This window comes from Lissotriton vulgaris, chromosome 7 (genome assembly GCF_964263255.1).
Source record: "Lissotriton vulgaris chromosome 7, aLisVul1.2, whole genome shotgun sequence".
In the NCBI taxonomy this organism is placed as follows: Eukaryota; Metazoa; Chordata; class Amphibia; order Caudata; family Salamandridae; genus Lissotriton; species Lissotriton vulgaris.
In genome coordinates, this window is record NC_141695.1 from 348,976,607 (window position 1) to 348,994,445 (window position 17,839).

Genomic DNA, 17,839 nt, shown 5'->3' on the forward strand with positions numbered 1-17,839 from the left:
TTCCTAAATGCAACACTTGCACCACTCATGACCGACTGCATTCACAAACAGTCCTCACCCTGCCACTTACCTAGCCTGAGCCTCCGATGCTCAAGAACCAGTTTGAGTGCAAGGAAGCCACAACATTCTCATGTGATCCCCTCACTCACCCCCAAATGAAGCTGCTCCAGAAACAGCAAAACCTGTCTCTGGCCCACACCTTAAAATAAGATTCAAAGCAGTTCAGGGCATTGTTGAAAAGCCAAGAGGAGATGTTACTCTAGTAAGCTACAGGAGATGCATCATGATTGGAGCAGGGATGGCAGTTTGCAGCCTTCTAGATACAACCATCTTAAAGTGGCAGTGTCTGATCAGTCTGGAATGCTTACATTTTCCTTCACGCAGATACAGCTCCGCTTTAAGCCTCGGAACCCCTAAAGACACATTCAGCACTCAATGAAAACTAACGCACTGATCACAAGAGAAGGCAGTAAGCAAATTTTTTAAACAAAAAGTCTTTATTGAAATAAAGTTCATAAAACCATTCATAAATATGCGCAGCAGTGCAAGGTATTCACAGTAGTTACTTTCAATCTGTATATAGTGAGACGCCAAGAGCATAGATTCCACTTTATGGAGTCAGAGGAGGGTCAGGGCTTCTTGATGGCCAATGCAAAGCCCAGGCCTACCAGGAGGAGACACATGGAGATGCTAAGGAGGACCGTGATGACCACCATGCCACCAGAGCGTCCGGTCAGAAACTGGGGTATGTCCTGCACGCTGGGGGCCAATGCTGCAAAGGAAACACAATGAGTGAGCTAGACTCCAAGACCTCCTGCAAACCTCCCCAGACATGCAGTTATCACAACACCTTCTGGATAACAATGGAGAAAATGTGACAATGGTACCTGAAGGAGCGGATGTGTGAGGGAGGAGCACCAGCACACATGGGCTTGGCTGGGAGGCAGCAGCACACGTGTGCTAGAGCCTCTCAGCCAAGACCGGGAGGCTCTAGCACACGCAGCCTTGGCGAGAATGACACTTATGCCAGTCAACTGTGTCCTTTGGCATGCAGTTTAGGGAAGGGGTTCCAGCTGCTGTAACCACCAACTTCAGCCCACTAAGGACCATGGGTGTCTGGGTGTCAATTAAGGCGACGAGTAGAGCTTGTACTCCCTAGCAATCACTTGCTTTCCATCTCAGTGTAGTCAGTGGCACCATGAAAAGTGCAACAAAGGAGTTGGAGCTCTAATGATAGGAAAATGTCAAGCATGTGATGATAAACTGTAGGCAACAAAGAAAGAGTACACATTATGCCATGTTCTGGCAGGTGGATAAAATTACATGTGTCCTTGGTACGGATGTCCAAGTTATTAACTAAATGGTTAGATCTGATGTGCACTGCCTAGTATGAAAGGCTTACAAGTTACTGACTCCTTGAAGAGGCTGGAGATAACCAGCTCATCCAACGGATGCAGATAGCAAATTCTGTAGTACTAGTGTCGGGAGGCTCAACCCATTTCTTCCCAATTTTGAGTTTTATTCATTTACTTCACCCACTAGTGTACATTGCCCTCATTTGAGTTAGGGCACCCTTGATACACCACTGCCTGAGAGCCTCAGTTACTCCTGCTGATAACAAGTATCCTCCCATTACTTTATGACCATCGATCATAACAGTGTACAATTTTAATTGCGCTACCTGCCAGTCCTGCATCAGCTGGCAGCTAGAGGATTCCGTGCAACATTCTTTCCAGAAATAATGCTATTGTTGGTCTTTCACGCACACATAGTACAGACCACGTGTATGGGTCCCCCCCCTTACATTGTTGCCGCCAACTACATCTTCATAGTTGGCAACATTTCTACATCTGCAAGCTTCATATCCTCCGACGAACCTCTAATGTAAAGCATAAGATCACCAGGAGGGGTCTGGGAGCAGAATAACAGAAGCTATAGGCTAAAGGGAGGTGGTAGATTTCACCATGGTCAGAACCACCTTTATTCATTCTGAATGGCAGCACACCCATTTTTCACTTACGTCTAGTTTGGATGGGTGCAGACCAGTTGGATACAGCCACCAGGTTACCAGTGCCAGAATACAGGCAGAAACGAATCCTGCAGTCAAGAGAAAAGCATGATCTCACAACAAGTCCATATGGTTATCGCTAGTAAGAAAAACTGCAGTAGAGGGGTGGGAAGTGGTTTACCCAGCCCAGCATGTATAACAATCAGGCATTCCAGAAGAAAAGTTACTTACTGAGGATACTCCCATCTATCTGCAGATTCCTCACCGCTTGAATAACCCTCCAGGTACTAGTCAAACTGGAAACCTTCCTTCATATTTATCTTGGCAGTAGTGGCTGCCAGGTTTGAATCAGTTGGAAGTGAAGTAAATGGTACATCACAGGAGCCATAAAGTGAACCTACACCCCTACTGTCAAGACAGGATCAGTCTCCCCATTAATTTTACTTTGCACAATCTGGTCTTCCACATCCCGCAACTTTTGGCAATGTAGTGCAATCTAAGACTGGGTTATAGTATAGATATCAATGTAGATCTTTTCTACATGAAATGTGGTTACCAAAGAGGACCAGCTTTTCTTCTGAAGGATAATTCTACCTGCAAATTTCACACCTCTTTCATAGATTGCAAAGCATTACCACCATGGGGAATGGAAGGCTTGGACGATTAAACCAGGAAAATCCTGTAGCACAAATGGTGTTCAGTGCCCATTGTAGAGAATCCGCCTTTTCTGTGTACTCCCCCCAGATTTATTTACCTTTTGCATGACCAAATAGGTTTGCTGGCTTTAGAAGTCTGCACTTTACCTCTACCAAAGGCCTGTGCTCCCTTTTAACAGGGTAGAATTAGCATAACCCTAATTGGTGTTTAACTGACAAGTACCTTGTATAATGGTACAGGGTGCAACCAAAGCCTGTATCTCAAGTCAAAATGTTAAGTGTAGACTGCAGCACTTATGCCATCAACTACAGTGGTACTGCAAACCTGGCTTCAGGCCTACTGTTGTAGTAGAACTTTTATAGTGTAAATACTCCAATTAAATCTTTCATAAAGAAATATTTGGCGGGTCAAAGCCTCCTTTTTGAATAGGAATAGATCACCCCTATGTAAGCTGTGAAGTAAGGGTGTTGCCATTTTAAATTATGACATGTAGTCACTAAGACTAAGGTAACATTACATTTATAACAGCCAAAAGCTACGTTCAATGTAGGAAGGCTAGCTTGTAAGAGGAACACTGGGTAGCTATATTAAATACTAATGTATTTCAGGAAAAGGACGAACTAGAAAAGTGGCTGTTTGCTTATTAAAGCCCAGCTAAAGGGGGCGGGGGTGTCAGATGAAATAAGGAAAATATATAGTTATTTTCCCTGCCCAAATTACCGGAGATTAATTTGCATTTACCCTCTAGCTTCTCCAAGCCAGTCATTAGCCTTGAATAGGTGTGTAATGCCTCCGGGAGCAAACCTGAATAGAGGTCTACGACATCTGAATATGGAGGGTGAGGAGGGGGTTGTGGACATTCTTTGACAACATAGTTTCAAATCCTGCTAGACTTTCAAGTCTGGTGGGTTTATATATATATATAATCCTCAGGGGCAAACTTGAAAATGGAGAGAACATTATGCCAAGAATTCTTGGGGACTCTGCTTTCCTCCCTACCAGAAATCAGTCTCTGGCTTTATTATAGATGACGTATGCAGAATTTTTATGTTAAATGAGGGTGGTCACAAGTAAACTCCACACAGCTCTCAGATCCAGATTTGGCTAGTAAAAGATGTACCATCTTGAAAATGCTGAAACTGAGTAGGGTTGGCCCTGGGAACTGTAATCCCTTGGATAGTTACGTCCCAGCAGTCATTCCTTCAGAACTCTTATGGACCTGCAAAAGAGGATTGAGACTGCCATCTGACCTGAGAAGCCAGAGAGGGCTGGACCTGCTCTTGTACCAAATACAAAGAAGTCGACTTCAAGGGTCATGAGGCTGACAACCTGTTCAAGCTAAAATAGGCCTTTTCCTGAAGTACCCAGCTGACCAGTGGCAATGACACCCAGATGTTGGCCTCCGCCAGGTACGGCAGGGGGTGGAGGGTGGAGAGAATTAGAAGTTTACTTAAATTTAAGGACTACAGGAAAAGGTAGTCTTTCATGGTGTATCCGACTTATGCTCCATGGTGGTCAATATCAAATTACACCTAGGAAAAGGCTACTGCAGCCATTGTTGCCTTGTCAGCATAATTTGTACTTCAAAGCGCCAATCCAACAAGGAGTTGGAGGTTTGAGTTCTTGTATATTAAATTTTACTGTTTTTCTAACAGTTTGGATTTGCACTGTTAGTCCATGAATACAGATAAGCCGTCTGCTCCATTGCTACCAGGCAATTATGCTCAGGTTAATTTAGTGACTGTATTCAACTTAGACAAGGGTTGAAACCATAAAGAGGATGCTTCACAAAGGGGTAAAGGGAAACAGAAGATGCTCAGAAATTCCCGACAGAGTATCCCCTGTCCAAATCAGATGTTGATATCTTGGTCATGACAGTGCACGGATGTCTGAGCCACTGCAAAGGATAAGCCATCTAAATAAGGTTACTACATAACCAATATAGAGCTGGTCATTCATATTAAATTCCTTTGTGCAATTTTATAAATTGAACCACAATCTTCAGTTTCAGACTATGTAACCTCTCTCCTATGGGGATTTTCTTAGGGGTTGGGGTGACCGACTAATTCAAAAGGAAGCAGGTTACCACCTTAAGGAAAGCATCTGTCCAGAGTAAAAGGTTCAGGATATAGATTAATAAGAGTAGGACGCTCATTGTTTTTTTTTCCTCCATTGTGGTTGAATAGCAAACAAACACAAGTCACAAGAAATATGCAAGAGCTTAAAATGTATGCCCCTTCCCTATGCATTAAAAGGAAACACCAAATTCAGGTCCCACTAGGATTGGGAGGGCACATGCAGGTCAGACATTTCAAGAACCTTAACATGATGTGGTATAGGGGTGGGAGTATATTCATGAGGTAAAGGAAAGTGGACATTGCCACTGGATAACACTTAGTTGCAATAAAGATGTGCTGTGGGTATGCTATCAAGTCAGATAATGGTGCTTTCAAGGGGACAACCTTGGGGTCTGCATCAAGGTACAACCTTATACACTCCAGGCTAAGTAGGCTTAGAGGAAGATCTACAGGCATATAAGACGACATCGATCATGTACCTAGGCATCTGAAATAGTTTAACGTCCCAGCTGAGTCTCCATGCACGAAGATGTAGGCTCTTGAGATTCAAACAATGCCTTGTCCGGATTCGAAAGATCACCTTTAAGTGGAATATGGGGCTAGGGAGCAAAGGGAGCAGTGCAGAAAGACTAATTTCTCGGCAAATTCAGAGCCACTATGACTTGATCTTGGATGATCTTCTCAACCGGAGGATACATGACTGGAAACATGTAATGACGAGCACAAGCTCCTCAAGTAGGATACTGAAGGACTTGGGGCAGTGTTAAGTGGAACAAGTACAAAGACATATGGGTCACCCCAAAACCCCATTGATTGAAGATGCACTGCACTATTCTCAGGTGCCGCATTTGAGAACTCTGCTGAAGCATATAGCAACGGAGAGGCTCCAGGCTTCTTTCCACACCGCCTGAACTCCAGAGCTGCAGAATTCTCAGTCGGAACTCTTGCTGCCTGCCATGTGTTGGCTGAAAGGCTTGGTGTGAGCGTTTCGACCTTTTCTTCTGGTCTTACTCCAAAACGCAGTCTGCGAGTGGAATGCGGCTGTCATTTTGATTAATAGCGACCCATGTGCCTCATGTGAACAGAGCTTTACCACTAACAGCTTTCTGCACCTTTTAATTCACAATCATGTGTGCTTGAAAATCACTATACATTTTTTTCTTTAGTGCTGTTTGAGCAGCTGGTTCTCTAATTATGACATGGCCTTTTGGACTGCTGTTCTCTTTATATTGTGTATACATATGTTTAAGGAAAACAAGTTAGTTTCACAGTGACTTCACATTAAATGTCTATTTATACTAAGCAGCTACTTTGAATGTTCTCACTTGGAGGTGAAGATATTTTGAAGTGGTGAAAAATATATATATTTTTTAAAGTCAATAAAAAATTCTTTTGAAGAGGTGAATATCTTTTGAGGAGGTGAGAATAAATGGACTTTGATGAGGTGATATGAATAGTCAAGGTGAACAACAACATTTTTACTGACAGCCGCCATTTTGCACGCTGATTTTTGCTTCTATATACCTTCTCAACCTTTGCTTTCCTCAAAATGGCAACATCTTGCGCTGCTCGTACAGGTTCTCAAACCGACACTAGTACTGGGTCGCTGGAAGACACTAACCTAAGTGTTTTACAAGATAATGGCGAAGCAGCAATAATGGATACTACACAGCAAAAAGTTCTTGCACTTAAAATTCACGCAGAAATCCTAAAGCAACTCCCAAGATTCCTTCCATGCCTGCCTCTTCTCCCGGTAAGAGTTGAAACAAATCCTCCTTCACCTACTAACTCCTCTTATTCCATTTCTATGGAATTAATTCGCTCTTAACCCTTATATGGTGGAGACGAATTCTCGTCTTCAGAGCTTGGAAGATAATTGGTCTCACACTGAACAAAAAGTTGATGAATTAGAGAAAAAAAGTTGTTGTTTCTGTTCAGGCCCTGACCAAGTTCCCTCCCTCCATCGAGAAATACAGAATTTCAAATTACAAGTTGAAAACTTGGAAAACAGGCGTAATCTGCTCATTTACGGATTGGCGGAGGGGCCTCGAAAGATCCAACTATATCCTTTTTTCAATCTTTTTTGCCCACGCTCCTTGGACTTTCAACTACTCCATTCTTGAATATTCAGTGAGCTCATCGCCTTGGTCACATTTCCTGCCAAGCTACTACATCCTACTCTTCAATGAAACCCAGAGGGGTAATCTTGTATTTTTAATTATACAGATCTCCTCAACGTTCTCCAAGCGGCTAAGTAGAAATAAAAGATCATATTGGAGGGTTCAACTCTTTGCACAAGACTATGCCAAGTTTATAGCAGATTGCCGAAAGTTTCTAGAGAGGAGGCCCACTCTTCTAGCCCTGAATGCTAGTTATGGTTTATTCCATCCATGCCTCTTCAAAGTGACTTATAATAATAAACGACCTATGAAGGTCCTGCACTTCATAAAATCATCTCTGCAGGAGGTCAGGAATTGCTGGACACTCAGACCTTAATTAATAGTTTTTCTGCATACATTTTGTTGGTTACTATTTTATGTCTACTCTTCCCAGTGGTTGTCTTTTTTTTACGATATGAGATATGTAAATATTTTTCCTTCTTGGTCTGTTTTTCAGATGCAGCTTTGTGGATTATGTTTTCTTAGTTTATGTCTGCGGATTATCTCCCCCGGCTGTGTCTTCGTGGAGTCCTCAGTCCTTTGTGCTAACTTAATGTGGTTCCACCCATCCAAATTGTTTTTATGTGGTATGTCCTTTTGATTTTGTGCCTTATTGTCAACGATTTGTTATGCATTGTTTCTGTAGTGTAATTTGTATCTTCCTCCTTATCTTTACCTGTCCTTTTCTCCCTCTCCACTTTTCTTTTCCCTCTTGTTCAGTGCTGCTACTGCCAGGTCTTGAGGAGTCTTCTGAAGGCGAGTAGGTCTTGGGTCAGCCGTATGTGGGTAGGGAGGGTGTTCCAGGTCTGGGCCGCAAGGTAGGCGTAGGATCTGCAGCCGGTAGTTAGTTGGATGCAGGGGACAGTGGTGAGGGCGAGGCTGGCAGGTGGGTGTGTAGAAGCTGAGTCTGTTCAGGTAGGCTGGTCTGGCATTTGAGTGCTTTGTGTGCGAGGAGCTTGAAGGTGATCCTCTTGTCGACGGGGAACCAGTGTATGTCTCAGGTGGGGGGTGATGTGGCGGGGACGTTGACGATCAGTCGGGCGGAGGCGTTTCAGATGAGTTTTAGTCGTTGTAGGTGTTGGCTGGGATTCCTGCGTAGAGTGCGTTGCTGTAGTCGAGTCTTGTGCTGACGAGGGCCTGTGTCACCGTTCTTGTTCCGGCAGGGATCCACTAGTAGATCCTGGGGTGCATGCGGAGGGTGTTGGAGGAGGAGACTGCGTTGACCTGCTTAGACATGGAGGGAGGAGTAGAGGATGAATCCTAGGTTGCGTGCATGGTCAGTGGGTGTTGGTGTGGTTCCCAGTGTGGTCGGCCACCAGGAGTCATCCCAGGCTGAGGGGGTGGGTCAGGATGAGGACCACCATCTTGTCAGAGTTAAGCTTCAGACGGCTGCCACTCATCCAGTCGGCGACGGCCTTCATTTCTCATGGAGGTTGGTTTTGGCGGTGTGTGGGTCCTTGGTGAGAGGATGAGCTGGGTGTCATCGGCGTAGGAGATGGAGGCTGTGATGGCGGGCCACTTGTGCGAGGGGGGCCATGTAGACATTGAACACAGTTGGACTGAGATGAGCCCTGGGGATGCCGCAGATTAGATCGGTGGCTTCGGATTGGAAGGGTGGGAGGTGGACTCTGGGTTCTGCCGGAGGGGAAGGACGTGGTCCAGTCAAGGGCCTCCTCTTGGATTCCAGCTTCTAGGAGGTGTGTATTTAGAGTGCAATGGCAGACCGTGTCGAAGGCGGCTGACAGGTCCAGGAGGATGAGGGCTGATATTTTGCCATGGTCTAGTTGGCGCCGGATGTAGTCTGTGGCGGCGATGAGAACTGTCAGTGCTGTGGTTTCTTTGGAATCCGTACTGGGACAGGTCTAAGATGTGGTCTTCCAGGTGGCGGGCCAATTGCATGTTGATGATTTTCTCGATGACCTTTGCCGGGAATGGGAGCAGGGAGATGGGCCAGAAGTTCTTAAGGTCCACCTTGGGCTTCTTGAGGGCTTTGATTTTGGCGTGCTTCCTGTTTTCCAGGAATGTTGCCGTTTTAAAGGAGATGTTGATCTTCCATAGTTGGGGTGCGATGGCTGCGTCTGCTTTGCTGAATATGTGGTGTGGGTATGGGTCTGACGAAGATCCTGAGTGGATGGAGTTAATGACCTTGCGTATCTCGTAGTCGTTGGACCATGAGATCAGGGGGTTGGCGCTGGTAGTGTTTACAGGAGAGGAGAGTCTGGCGTAGTCTGGGTGGTCGTGGTGTTGAAGCAGTCATGGATGTTAGCGATCATGCAGTGAAAGAAGATGGCTAGTGAATCGCACAGTTTGTGAGGGTGGGATGGTGTTTGGGTTGGAGAGTTCCTTTACGATGCTGAAGAGCTCATTGCTGTCGTGTGCGTGGTTATCCAAGCGGTCTTTGAAGGAGGATTTCTTGGCTAGATTTCTTGGCTAATCTGATGCGGTGTGATGTCTGCGTGTGGCGTCCTTGTGGGCTGCGTGGTTGTCCTGTGCTCGTTCGTGGAGCCATATCTTCTCCAGTTTCCGGCATGCACGTTTGGAGGTCTTGCGCTAGTTAGTGAACCAGGTGGCTCTCGCTGGTGTGGCTGTTGAAGGGTGTCTTGGGCGAGGGTGTTGGTGCAGTCGATCCACTGTGAGATTGCAGGCTGCGGCGCAGGGTTGGTGGGGTCAGGTTCTGGGTGAGGGTGGTGATCAGCTTGGCTTCGGTGACTTTGCTCCAGCAGCAGCGAGGCAGCTGTTGGGTGCGGTGGTGCATGGTTGGTTTCTTGAAGGTGAAATAGATGCAGCGGTGGTCAGTCCTGTGGAATTCAGTGGTGTGGTTGAAGGAGACGTGGGTGCCTGTTAAGACTGGGTCCAGCGTGTGGCCGGCGGGGTGTGTGGGTGCAGTGACGATGTCTGAGGCCAAGGTTGGCGATCAGGGTGGCATAGTTGGCGTCGTTGAGGTGGAAGTTCAGATCCGAGGAGGATCTAGTCAGTGGAGGAGTGTGCGTGGGTGCTGGTAAGGTCGGTGATGGAGTTGCTGAACTGAGCCCGGGGAGGGTCTGTAGAAGTGTTCCTCCGAGGGTGGTGTTGGGGTCAGTGTGGATCTGGAAGTGGAGGTGTTCAGGGTGTAGTCTGAGTGGGTGGCGACCTCGAGGGTTGCCTTGTGGACGATGGCTATTCCTCCTCAGATTCCATTGGCGTGATCCCTGCGGGTGATCTTGTAGCTGTCCGAGATGGCTATGGCGATGTCAGGCACCGAGGAGTTGTTCCACCAGGTCTCAGTCAGGAAGGCCACGTCTGGGGCGGAGGTGTTGAGCAGATCCCAGAGCTAGACTGTGTGCGGAGCAGGTGTTGAGGAGTATGCAGCAGAGGTGGTTGGGTCCAGTCCTTGGAGGTTTGGTGGGTCTGTTGCAGGTGAAACTGCAGGTGCAGCAGGAGAAGGGTCCGTTTTGGGGCGGCCTGGAAGCAGGTGTGGTTTCGGCCGGCGTTGAGTGCGTGGAGGGTGCTGGCTTCGTAGTGGAATCTGGTGTCGTGGCGTTCGCGGGGTCCATGGGTTCTGGTGCTGGGCGCGGTCCAGGCGCAGATGGGCTTGCCTCAGGTTTGCCTTCGGCGTGCCAGCGGCACACCTGCTAAGTGCGCCCGCTGCACGGCTGTACAGCATCCGGCATATATGGGGAGGTGGGAGGGAGTGAGTGGGGCCGCAGAGGGCACAGCGGCAGGGAAACAGTGGTACAGAAAGCAAAATAGAGCACAATGGGGGAAAAGAGTGGCACAGCAGAAAACAAGGCACAAGAGGGAGAGACAGTGGCACAGAAGCAAAAAGGACGGGGACACTTGCCAGTGGCAGTTGCAATGGCAGCAGGAGCACAGTCGGAGCTGTGTGGAGGGGGAGCGACCTACCAGGAGGGCCAGGGGTCGCTCACCTCACTGCGCAGCGTCCAGCATATATGGCGTGGTGGGAGGGAGGAACAGCTGGGAGGTGGGAGCAGCGATTGGGCAGTGGGCAGTCAGGGTGCAGGGCTGCATGGGGCAGTGGAGGGGGAACGAGTGCAACAAGACAAGAGGGGCACAAAAAAAACGAGTGGAACAGTGGGTAGAAAGGCACAAAAAACGAGGGGGGAAAATTAGGGCAAAACTGGTGGCACAGGGCAGAAAAGCACAAAAAACAAAGGCAAAACGGATGGAACAGAGGGCAGAAAACGAGGGACAATAGAGGGAGACAGTGGCACAGAAGCATAAGGACAGGACACTTACCAGCGGCAGCAGGAGCACAGTCGGGGCTGCGTGGAGGGTGAGCGACCTACCAGGAGGGTCAGGTGTTTATAACATTCTTCAGATTTGAATCTTTTTCCTTCTTAATCTCACTTCTCTCTACAATGGTTTCTTTTACTGAGTTACAAATCTGCCATTTCAATTGCTTGGATAATAATTGTGCATTCTCATTTTAATGGAGAACCTTTAGAGTTGTAACTTGGAAGGTTAAAGGAGTCAATAACCCCATAAAAAGACATTGTGTGTTAACTCACTTAGCTAAATTGAATGCTTATATTACTTTAATTCAAACTCAGATATTGAAGCAGCTAAATTGAAAAGATGTTGGGTGGGAAATGTATTCTCTTCACCAGCTTTAGGGAAGAATGGAGTTCTTATCTTATGCCATAAAAATTAGGTATCAGTAGTTAATCAAGAAAGTGACCTAGGTCGCTGGGTAATTGTTAGTGCTTATTGATCAAATACCTTTGGTACTCTTAATGTTCACGCTCCTGTCAATATTGATATGTTTTGGACTCAATACTTTGTTTGATGATTGTTATTTTTGGATGTGACTAATCAGGTTCTGGACCCCATATTAGATAGACATTCCTCTGTAAAATACTCTGAGCAAGACGCATTTACAATTTACTTCTGCCATACGTCGTAAAGCTCCGATTGACATTGGAGACTTTGCAATACAGACATCCAGGAATATAGTTCCTATTCTGCCCCTCATTCACAATCCCAGATAGGGATTTACTGAAGAAAAGATAATCTCTCAGCTGATCTCATGTAGAGATTGGCTCCATTTTGATATCAAACCATGCTCCCGTTTGTGGATTTTGAGCTACCACCTTTTTCACCTCATGCTGGTAGGTGGCGTTTTAACACATCCCAATTTTACAAGCCAATTCACCTCCTTTGCGTCTGAATTTCACTTTAACTCTACCCAACATTCTCCAGTAATGATTTGGGAATCTTTTAAAGCCGCAGCCAGAGGTTTTTCATAAGATTTGTTTCACGGAGGAAAAGGTTTTGAAGCTATAAATGCTCAGTTACTAACCAAAATTTAGCAACTTGAATACTGTTATTACCAAACAAATCTGAAGCTTCGTTAAAAAACCTTATTGAAGCCAAGTTTTTAATAAACCATCTGCTGAAGCCGCTTCCTCTCATCTTTTAAGTAGTGCTAGATATTATGGGGGTCAAAATAAAATGGGGAAATTGCTTGCTAATTTATTAAAGACTCGTTGCGAGAGGACTAAAATAGAATCCATACGTAATGACGTAGATGTATTGCTATTTTATGATACTCCATACGTAATGACGTAGGTGTATCACTATTTTATGATACTCCATACGTAATGACGTAGGTGTATTGCTATTTTATGATACTCTGAATGAATTGGTTTCATTTTACAAACATTTCTACATGCCAGAACACCAACCATCTTTGGCAGCACTTTCTTCTAATTGATAACCTCTCCTCCTCTGACTTGACCTAATTAGAATCTGATATTACTCTATCCGAAATAACACATGCTGTCTCCGTACTGAAAAGGGGAAAGCACCTGGTCCTGATGGATTTACTATTGAATTTTATGCTCATTTCACGTCTGTTACTCCCCCACCTCTTATTACTTTATAAATCTTTTGTTAAGGACAGGTGCTCCTCAGGAAGCCATGATCTGCTTAATTCCTAAAGAAAACAAAGATCCTTCCTCTTGCAAAAACTACTGTCAGATCTCCCTAGTTTAGACAAAGTTTTTTGCAAAAATTCTTGCACTCCGCATGGACCCCATTTTACCTAATCTTATCGGCCCAGAACAGTTTTTTAATGAAAATATTTGTAAAGCGCGCGATGGCCAAACGGCTTCCTGGCACTGGGAGCTCTAAAGAACCGGACAGACAGGGCCAGGAGGTTTAGCGGGGGTAGGCCTGGGCAAACAGGAAAGTTTAGCGCTTTACGAAAGTGAGAAAAGATAGGAATCGAACGCATAGAAAGAAGGGAGTTCCAGAACCGGGGAGCAAGAACAGAAAAGCGGGTTCCACCAGTGCGAGATTTGCGAAAGCGGGGAACAGTGAGGAGGGCAGAAGATGAACGGAGAGTGCGGGCAGGGGTGTGAAGGGAGATCAGAGAATTGATGAAAGCCGGTCCAGAGTGATCAAGGGCCCGATAAACAAGGCACCCCAATTTGAACAGGGATCTCTGCAAGATGGGCAACCAGTGAAGGGATTTAAGGACGGGAGTGATGTGATGGGTTTTGGGCAAGTGAAAGATGAGACGGGCAGCCTGATTCTGGATAGCTTGTAGGTGGCGGGTTTCATAGGCAGGAATGCCAGCGAACAAGCTATTGCCATAATCAAGGCGGGAGGTGATAAGGGCAGAAATAATAATTTTAAGGGAGTCAAGAGAAAAGAAACAAGAGATTTTCCGGATCATCCGGAGGGAGAGAAAACAGGAGGACACCATGGCACTGACCTGGCCATGCATGGACAGGTCCTGTCTGACCTTGATGCCCAAAGTTTTAACGGAGGGAACGGGGGTGGGGGAAGGGCCAAGAAGGGGAGGCCAGAAAGCAGAGGACCAGGGGCTGGATGAGCCGCCAATCAGGACAAGCTCAGTCTTATCTGGATTGAGCTTGAGGTGGTTGGCGCTCATCCACCCAGAAATAAAAACCATGGTGGAATGAAAAAAGGATAAAGCGTGAGAAGAGGAAAGGTCAAAGACGAGCTGGAGGTCGTCAGCGTAGTTATACACAGAGACCCCCAGCTCAAGAAGGGAAGAGATAAGAGGGTGAATGTAGAGATTGAAAAGAAGGGGAGAAAGGGAGGAACCTTGGGGGACCCCACAGGGCACTGGGAGGGGGGGAAGCAGAAAAGCCGGGAAGGTGAACAGCTTGAGAAGAACCTGTCAAAAAGGAGGTGATCCAAGAGAGGACAGTGCCTCGTATGCCCGCTGCGCTGACACGGTCCAAAAGAATGTTATAGTCGACCGTGTCAAACGCAGCGGACAAGTCGAGGAGGATCAAAGCTTGGGGAGAGTTGACGTCAGCCTTGGCTTTAAGCTCGTCAAGGACGGCTAACACCACGGTTTCGGTCGAATGACCTGAACGGAAACCGGCTTGGTGAGAGGCCAGAAGCTGGTTCCGTTCAACATAAGCAGAAAGACAGGAAGTAAAATAAGATTCGAGAATTTTAGCAAGATAGGGAAGAAGAGAGATAGGTCTGAAATTAGAGGGAAGAGAAGAATCGAGGCCAGGTTTTTTAAGAATGGGAGAAACAATAGCAGATTTAAATGAAGAAGGGACCAATCCGGTGGAAAGAGAAGCATTAAGAAGAGAGAGAGGTGTATCAGGGCAGGAAGAAAAAAGGGTTTTGAGAATGTGGGCAGGGGCACAGTCAGTGGGGGAGCCAGACTTTATTTTAGTGAGCAGAGCTAGAAAAGCGTCCAAGGAGAGGGGAGGAAAAGAAGAAAAAGATTTAGGCGCAGGGGGACAGAGTGAAGAGGAGTAAAAGGAGTGACCAGGATGTTAGATTTAATATTAACAATCCTCAATAAAGAAGAAGTTGTTAAGAGAAGAGCAAAGGGCCTGGGAGGGAGTGAAGTGAGGGCAAGCACGATCAGAAGTGGCCAAGTTCTTAACCAAAGAGAAGATTTCTTTGGATTTATTAGCCGAGAGCACCACTTGTTCGGAGAAGTATTTGGTCTTAGTGGTCAAGATGGCCTTCTTATACTCCCTAAGTAGTAATTTGTATTTGGCCTTGTAGTCAGGGCAGTAGCCACGGCGCCAAAGGCGCTCTGAGCGTGTACGCTCCAATTTGAGAGTCTTGAGCTCCGGGCTAAACCAACAGTGAGCCTCATGAGGGCGAATGGACTTGACTAACTTGAGGGGGGCTACTAAATCGCATGCGGAGGAAAGCCAATTACCAACTGCAACAGCCTGAGAGTCAAGGGAAATGTCAGTGAGGTCTGGGGAAGAAGAAGCAAGGGAGTGAGAGAGAGGCCAAGTCAACATGATTCCAACTACGGGTGAAGACATTCTTGGGATGAAGGGGCTTGTGAGGGGGCCAGTAGTGATAGAAAAGGAAATGAGAGAGTGATCAGACCATGTACATGGGAGGATGCTGGGAGAGGAAACTATGTCCTGAGATGACCAAACTTGGTCCAGGATGTGTCCAAGATTGTGGGTAGGGACCAGAACATGGGCCTTCAGGTTGAGGCAGAGGAGAATGGCCGTGAAGTCCTTGGATGCTGAGTCCTCCCTGGGGTCGCCAGGCCAGTAGTTAAAATCCCCAAGCAGGAGAACAGAGGAGTTATTAACCACCAGCGTGGCGAGGAGTTCCTGCAGGGAGGCCACAAACAGGGGCATGTTCAGGGGAGGGCGATAAACAAGGACAACAGTGAGAGGTGCAGGCAGATTGGAGGAGCGGGCGACTAAGAAGTCCACTCCAGCGATGGGTGCTTGGGGGAGAAGCTGGAATTGAATAGTGGATCGGACAATCATGGCAACACCCCCCCCGATCTTGTCCGCGGGGCGATCGGCCCGGAGGACATAATAAGAATGGGGAAGGATGGCAAGGATGTCGGGGAGGGAAGCCTCCGAAAACCATGTTTCCGTAAGGAACAGAAAATCTGGGGAGTCTGTGGTAAGAAGGTTAAACAGGTCAAGTTGGTGTTTGCCTGCCGAGCGAGTATTGAGGAGATAGGCAGAAGCAGTGTGAGGGGGAGATGAAGGACCAATGGGGAGGGAGTCGATGTCCGGCGTAGGCAAGGGAGTAATTGGATGTGGCAGCACAACACGGTCTGAATGGGGGGACATAGATATCTAATGCAACAAGATGCTGCATAAGAGTGTGAGGAAGAGGCACCTCAGTGGAGCAGGCAAGGAGTTGTGCAGGCATATATGACAACAAAGGAGCAAGGGGTGTGGCCCCTGGTCCCGGCCCGTCGCGGACGGGCGCAGACGGGCTTAACTTAGGCGCAACTTCGGCGCGCCTTCGTCGTGCCCGCTGCGCTTGTCCGCTGCGCGGCCGGGATATTAGTGCCATAAGTAGGGGGCCGGAAACAATAGGGCGTGGCAGGGGGTGGAGGGACAGAGGAGCTGCCCCGCCAACCAGAGAGCAGCCCAAGATGTGAGACGCCCGTCCCCGCCCTCATGACCTGCCCGTCAGAGGGGGAGGGAACGGTGAGCGTGGGGCGCTCTGGTGGCGGCAAACAAGGAAGTCCCAGGAGGACAAGGGGTGCGCGGTGTCCTCAGCGCAGCCCCTGAATGAGGAGCAGGTAAGTAAAAAGTATCCAATGCACAGATAAAAATGAACGTTGCGCCGCACCTCGGCAGCGTTGTTGCTCCCGGCGAAGCCTCGGGAGGTCTGACGATTCAAGAGAGCTGGGGCGGGACTCGCCCGGCAGATAGAAATTGCCAGGGGGGGGGGGGGGGGGGGGGGGAGGGACAGAGGAGCTGCCCCGCCAACCAGAGAGCAGCCCAAGATGTGAGACGCCCGTCCCCGCCCTCGTGACCTGCCCGTCAGAGGGGAGGGAACGCTGAGCGTGGGGCGCTCTGGTGGCGGCAAACAAGGAAGTCCCAGGAGGACAAGGGGTGTGCGGTGTCCTCAGCGCAGCCCCTGAACGAGGAGCAGGTAAGTAAAAAGTGTCCAATGCACAGATAAAAATGAACGTTGCGCCGCACCTCGGCAGCGTTGTTGCTCCCGGCGAAGCCTCGGGAGGTCTGACGATTCAAGAGAGCTCAGTCAGATTGTTAAAGGTAGTTTGTCTTCAGATAACTAAAATCTTACATATTATATAAGGCCTCCTCTCGATTATCCCATTGCTGCAATAGCATTAGATGCTGAAAAAGCATTTGATAGGATTGGTTGGGATTTTATGTTTCAAGCACTAAAATGGATTGGTCTCCCTACTAAATTGACCTTATTTCTCTACTTTATTCGGGTCCTAAAGCTTCTATTTTCGTTAATGGGATAACTTCTGAGGATGCCCTTTGTCCCCTCTTATTTATAATAGCTTTGAAACCCTTTTAAACAGAAATTAGGCTAGATGATAGAATTACTGGTTTTAAATGAGACACTACTCATGTTAAGATGAGTAGTTATGCGGATGACTTCCTTCTATATTGCTCAAATCCCTCTACTTCTCTTCCAGCCTCTCTCCCAAGTTGACAATCTCTCAATTACCTGGATATCGTCTTAACTCAGACAAATGTGAAGTTCTCTCCTTAAATAGGTTGTTAAAAACAGGATTTTATCTCTACTGGTGATTTTAGCTCTACTGGTTTCCCTTAAACCTCCAAGTATTTAGGTTTACGGTTCACTTCTAATATTCCAGACACCTTGAAGGTAAATTGACAATATTATCAAAACTTTGAATCTATAGACCGATGGCACCCACTTTTCGTATCCTGGTGGGGAAGTCTAGACTATTAAGATGATGCTTTATCCGTTGATCATTCTCTGTCCATGATCCTGGTACATATTACAGGTTTTTATTTAAAAAAAAAGAATTGACAACTATTAGTCTGAAAAAACAAAATCGCCTTGAATAGCACTCAGTGCTCTCAAAGCTGATGATTTAAAATCAGGAAATTTGAGACCTCCAGAATTCTAATCACTATGCTTTCTCTTCGACAATACCTCGATGGCTCTTGATCAAGGTGTTCATCCTCCTCTATGGCAGACAGAAAAAC

At 47.0% G+C, this 17,839-nt stretch overlaps 1 protein-coding gene across 1 annotated transcript in view; it reads right to left on the reverse strand.

Moving 5' to 3' along the window:
- Positions 1-484: 484 nt before the first annotated feature.
- Positions 485-17,839, reverse strand: part of LOC147701566 (uncharacterized) — a 44,401-nt gene continuing 27,046 nt past the window's right edge. The window contains exons 4-5 of the mRNA XM_086928673.1: positions 2,021-2,097; positions 485-772 (exon numbers count right to left, since the gene is read on the reverse strand). Of these exons, the coding sequence (XP_086784799.1) occupies positions 630-772; positions 2,021-2,097 (220 nt within the window). The 3' untranslated portion in view covers positions 485-629. The remainder of the gene's footprint in view (positions 773-2,020; positions 2,098-17,839) is intronic.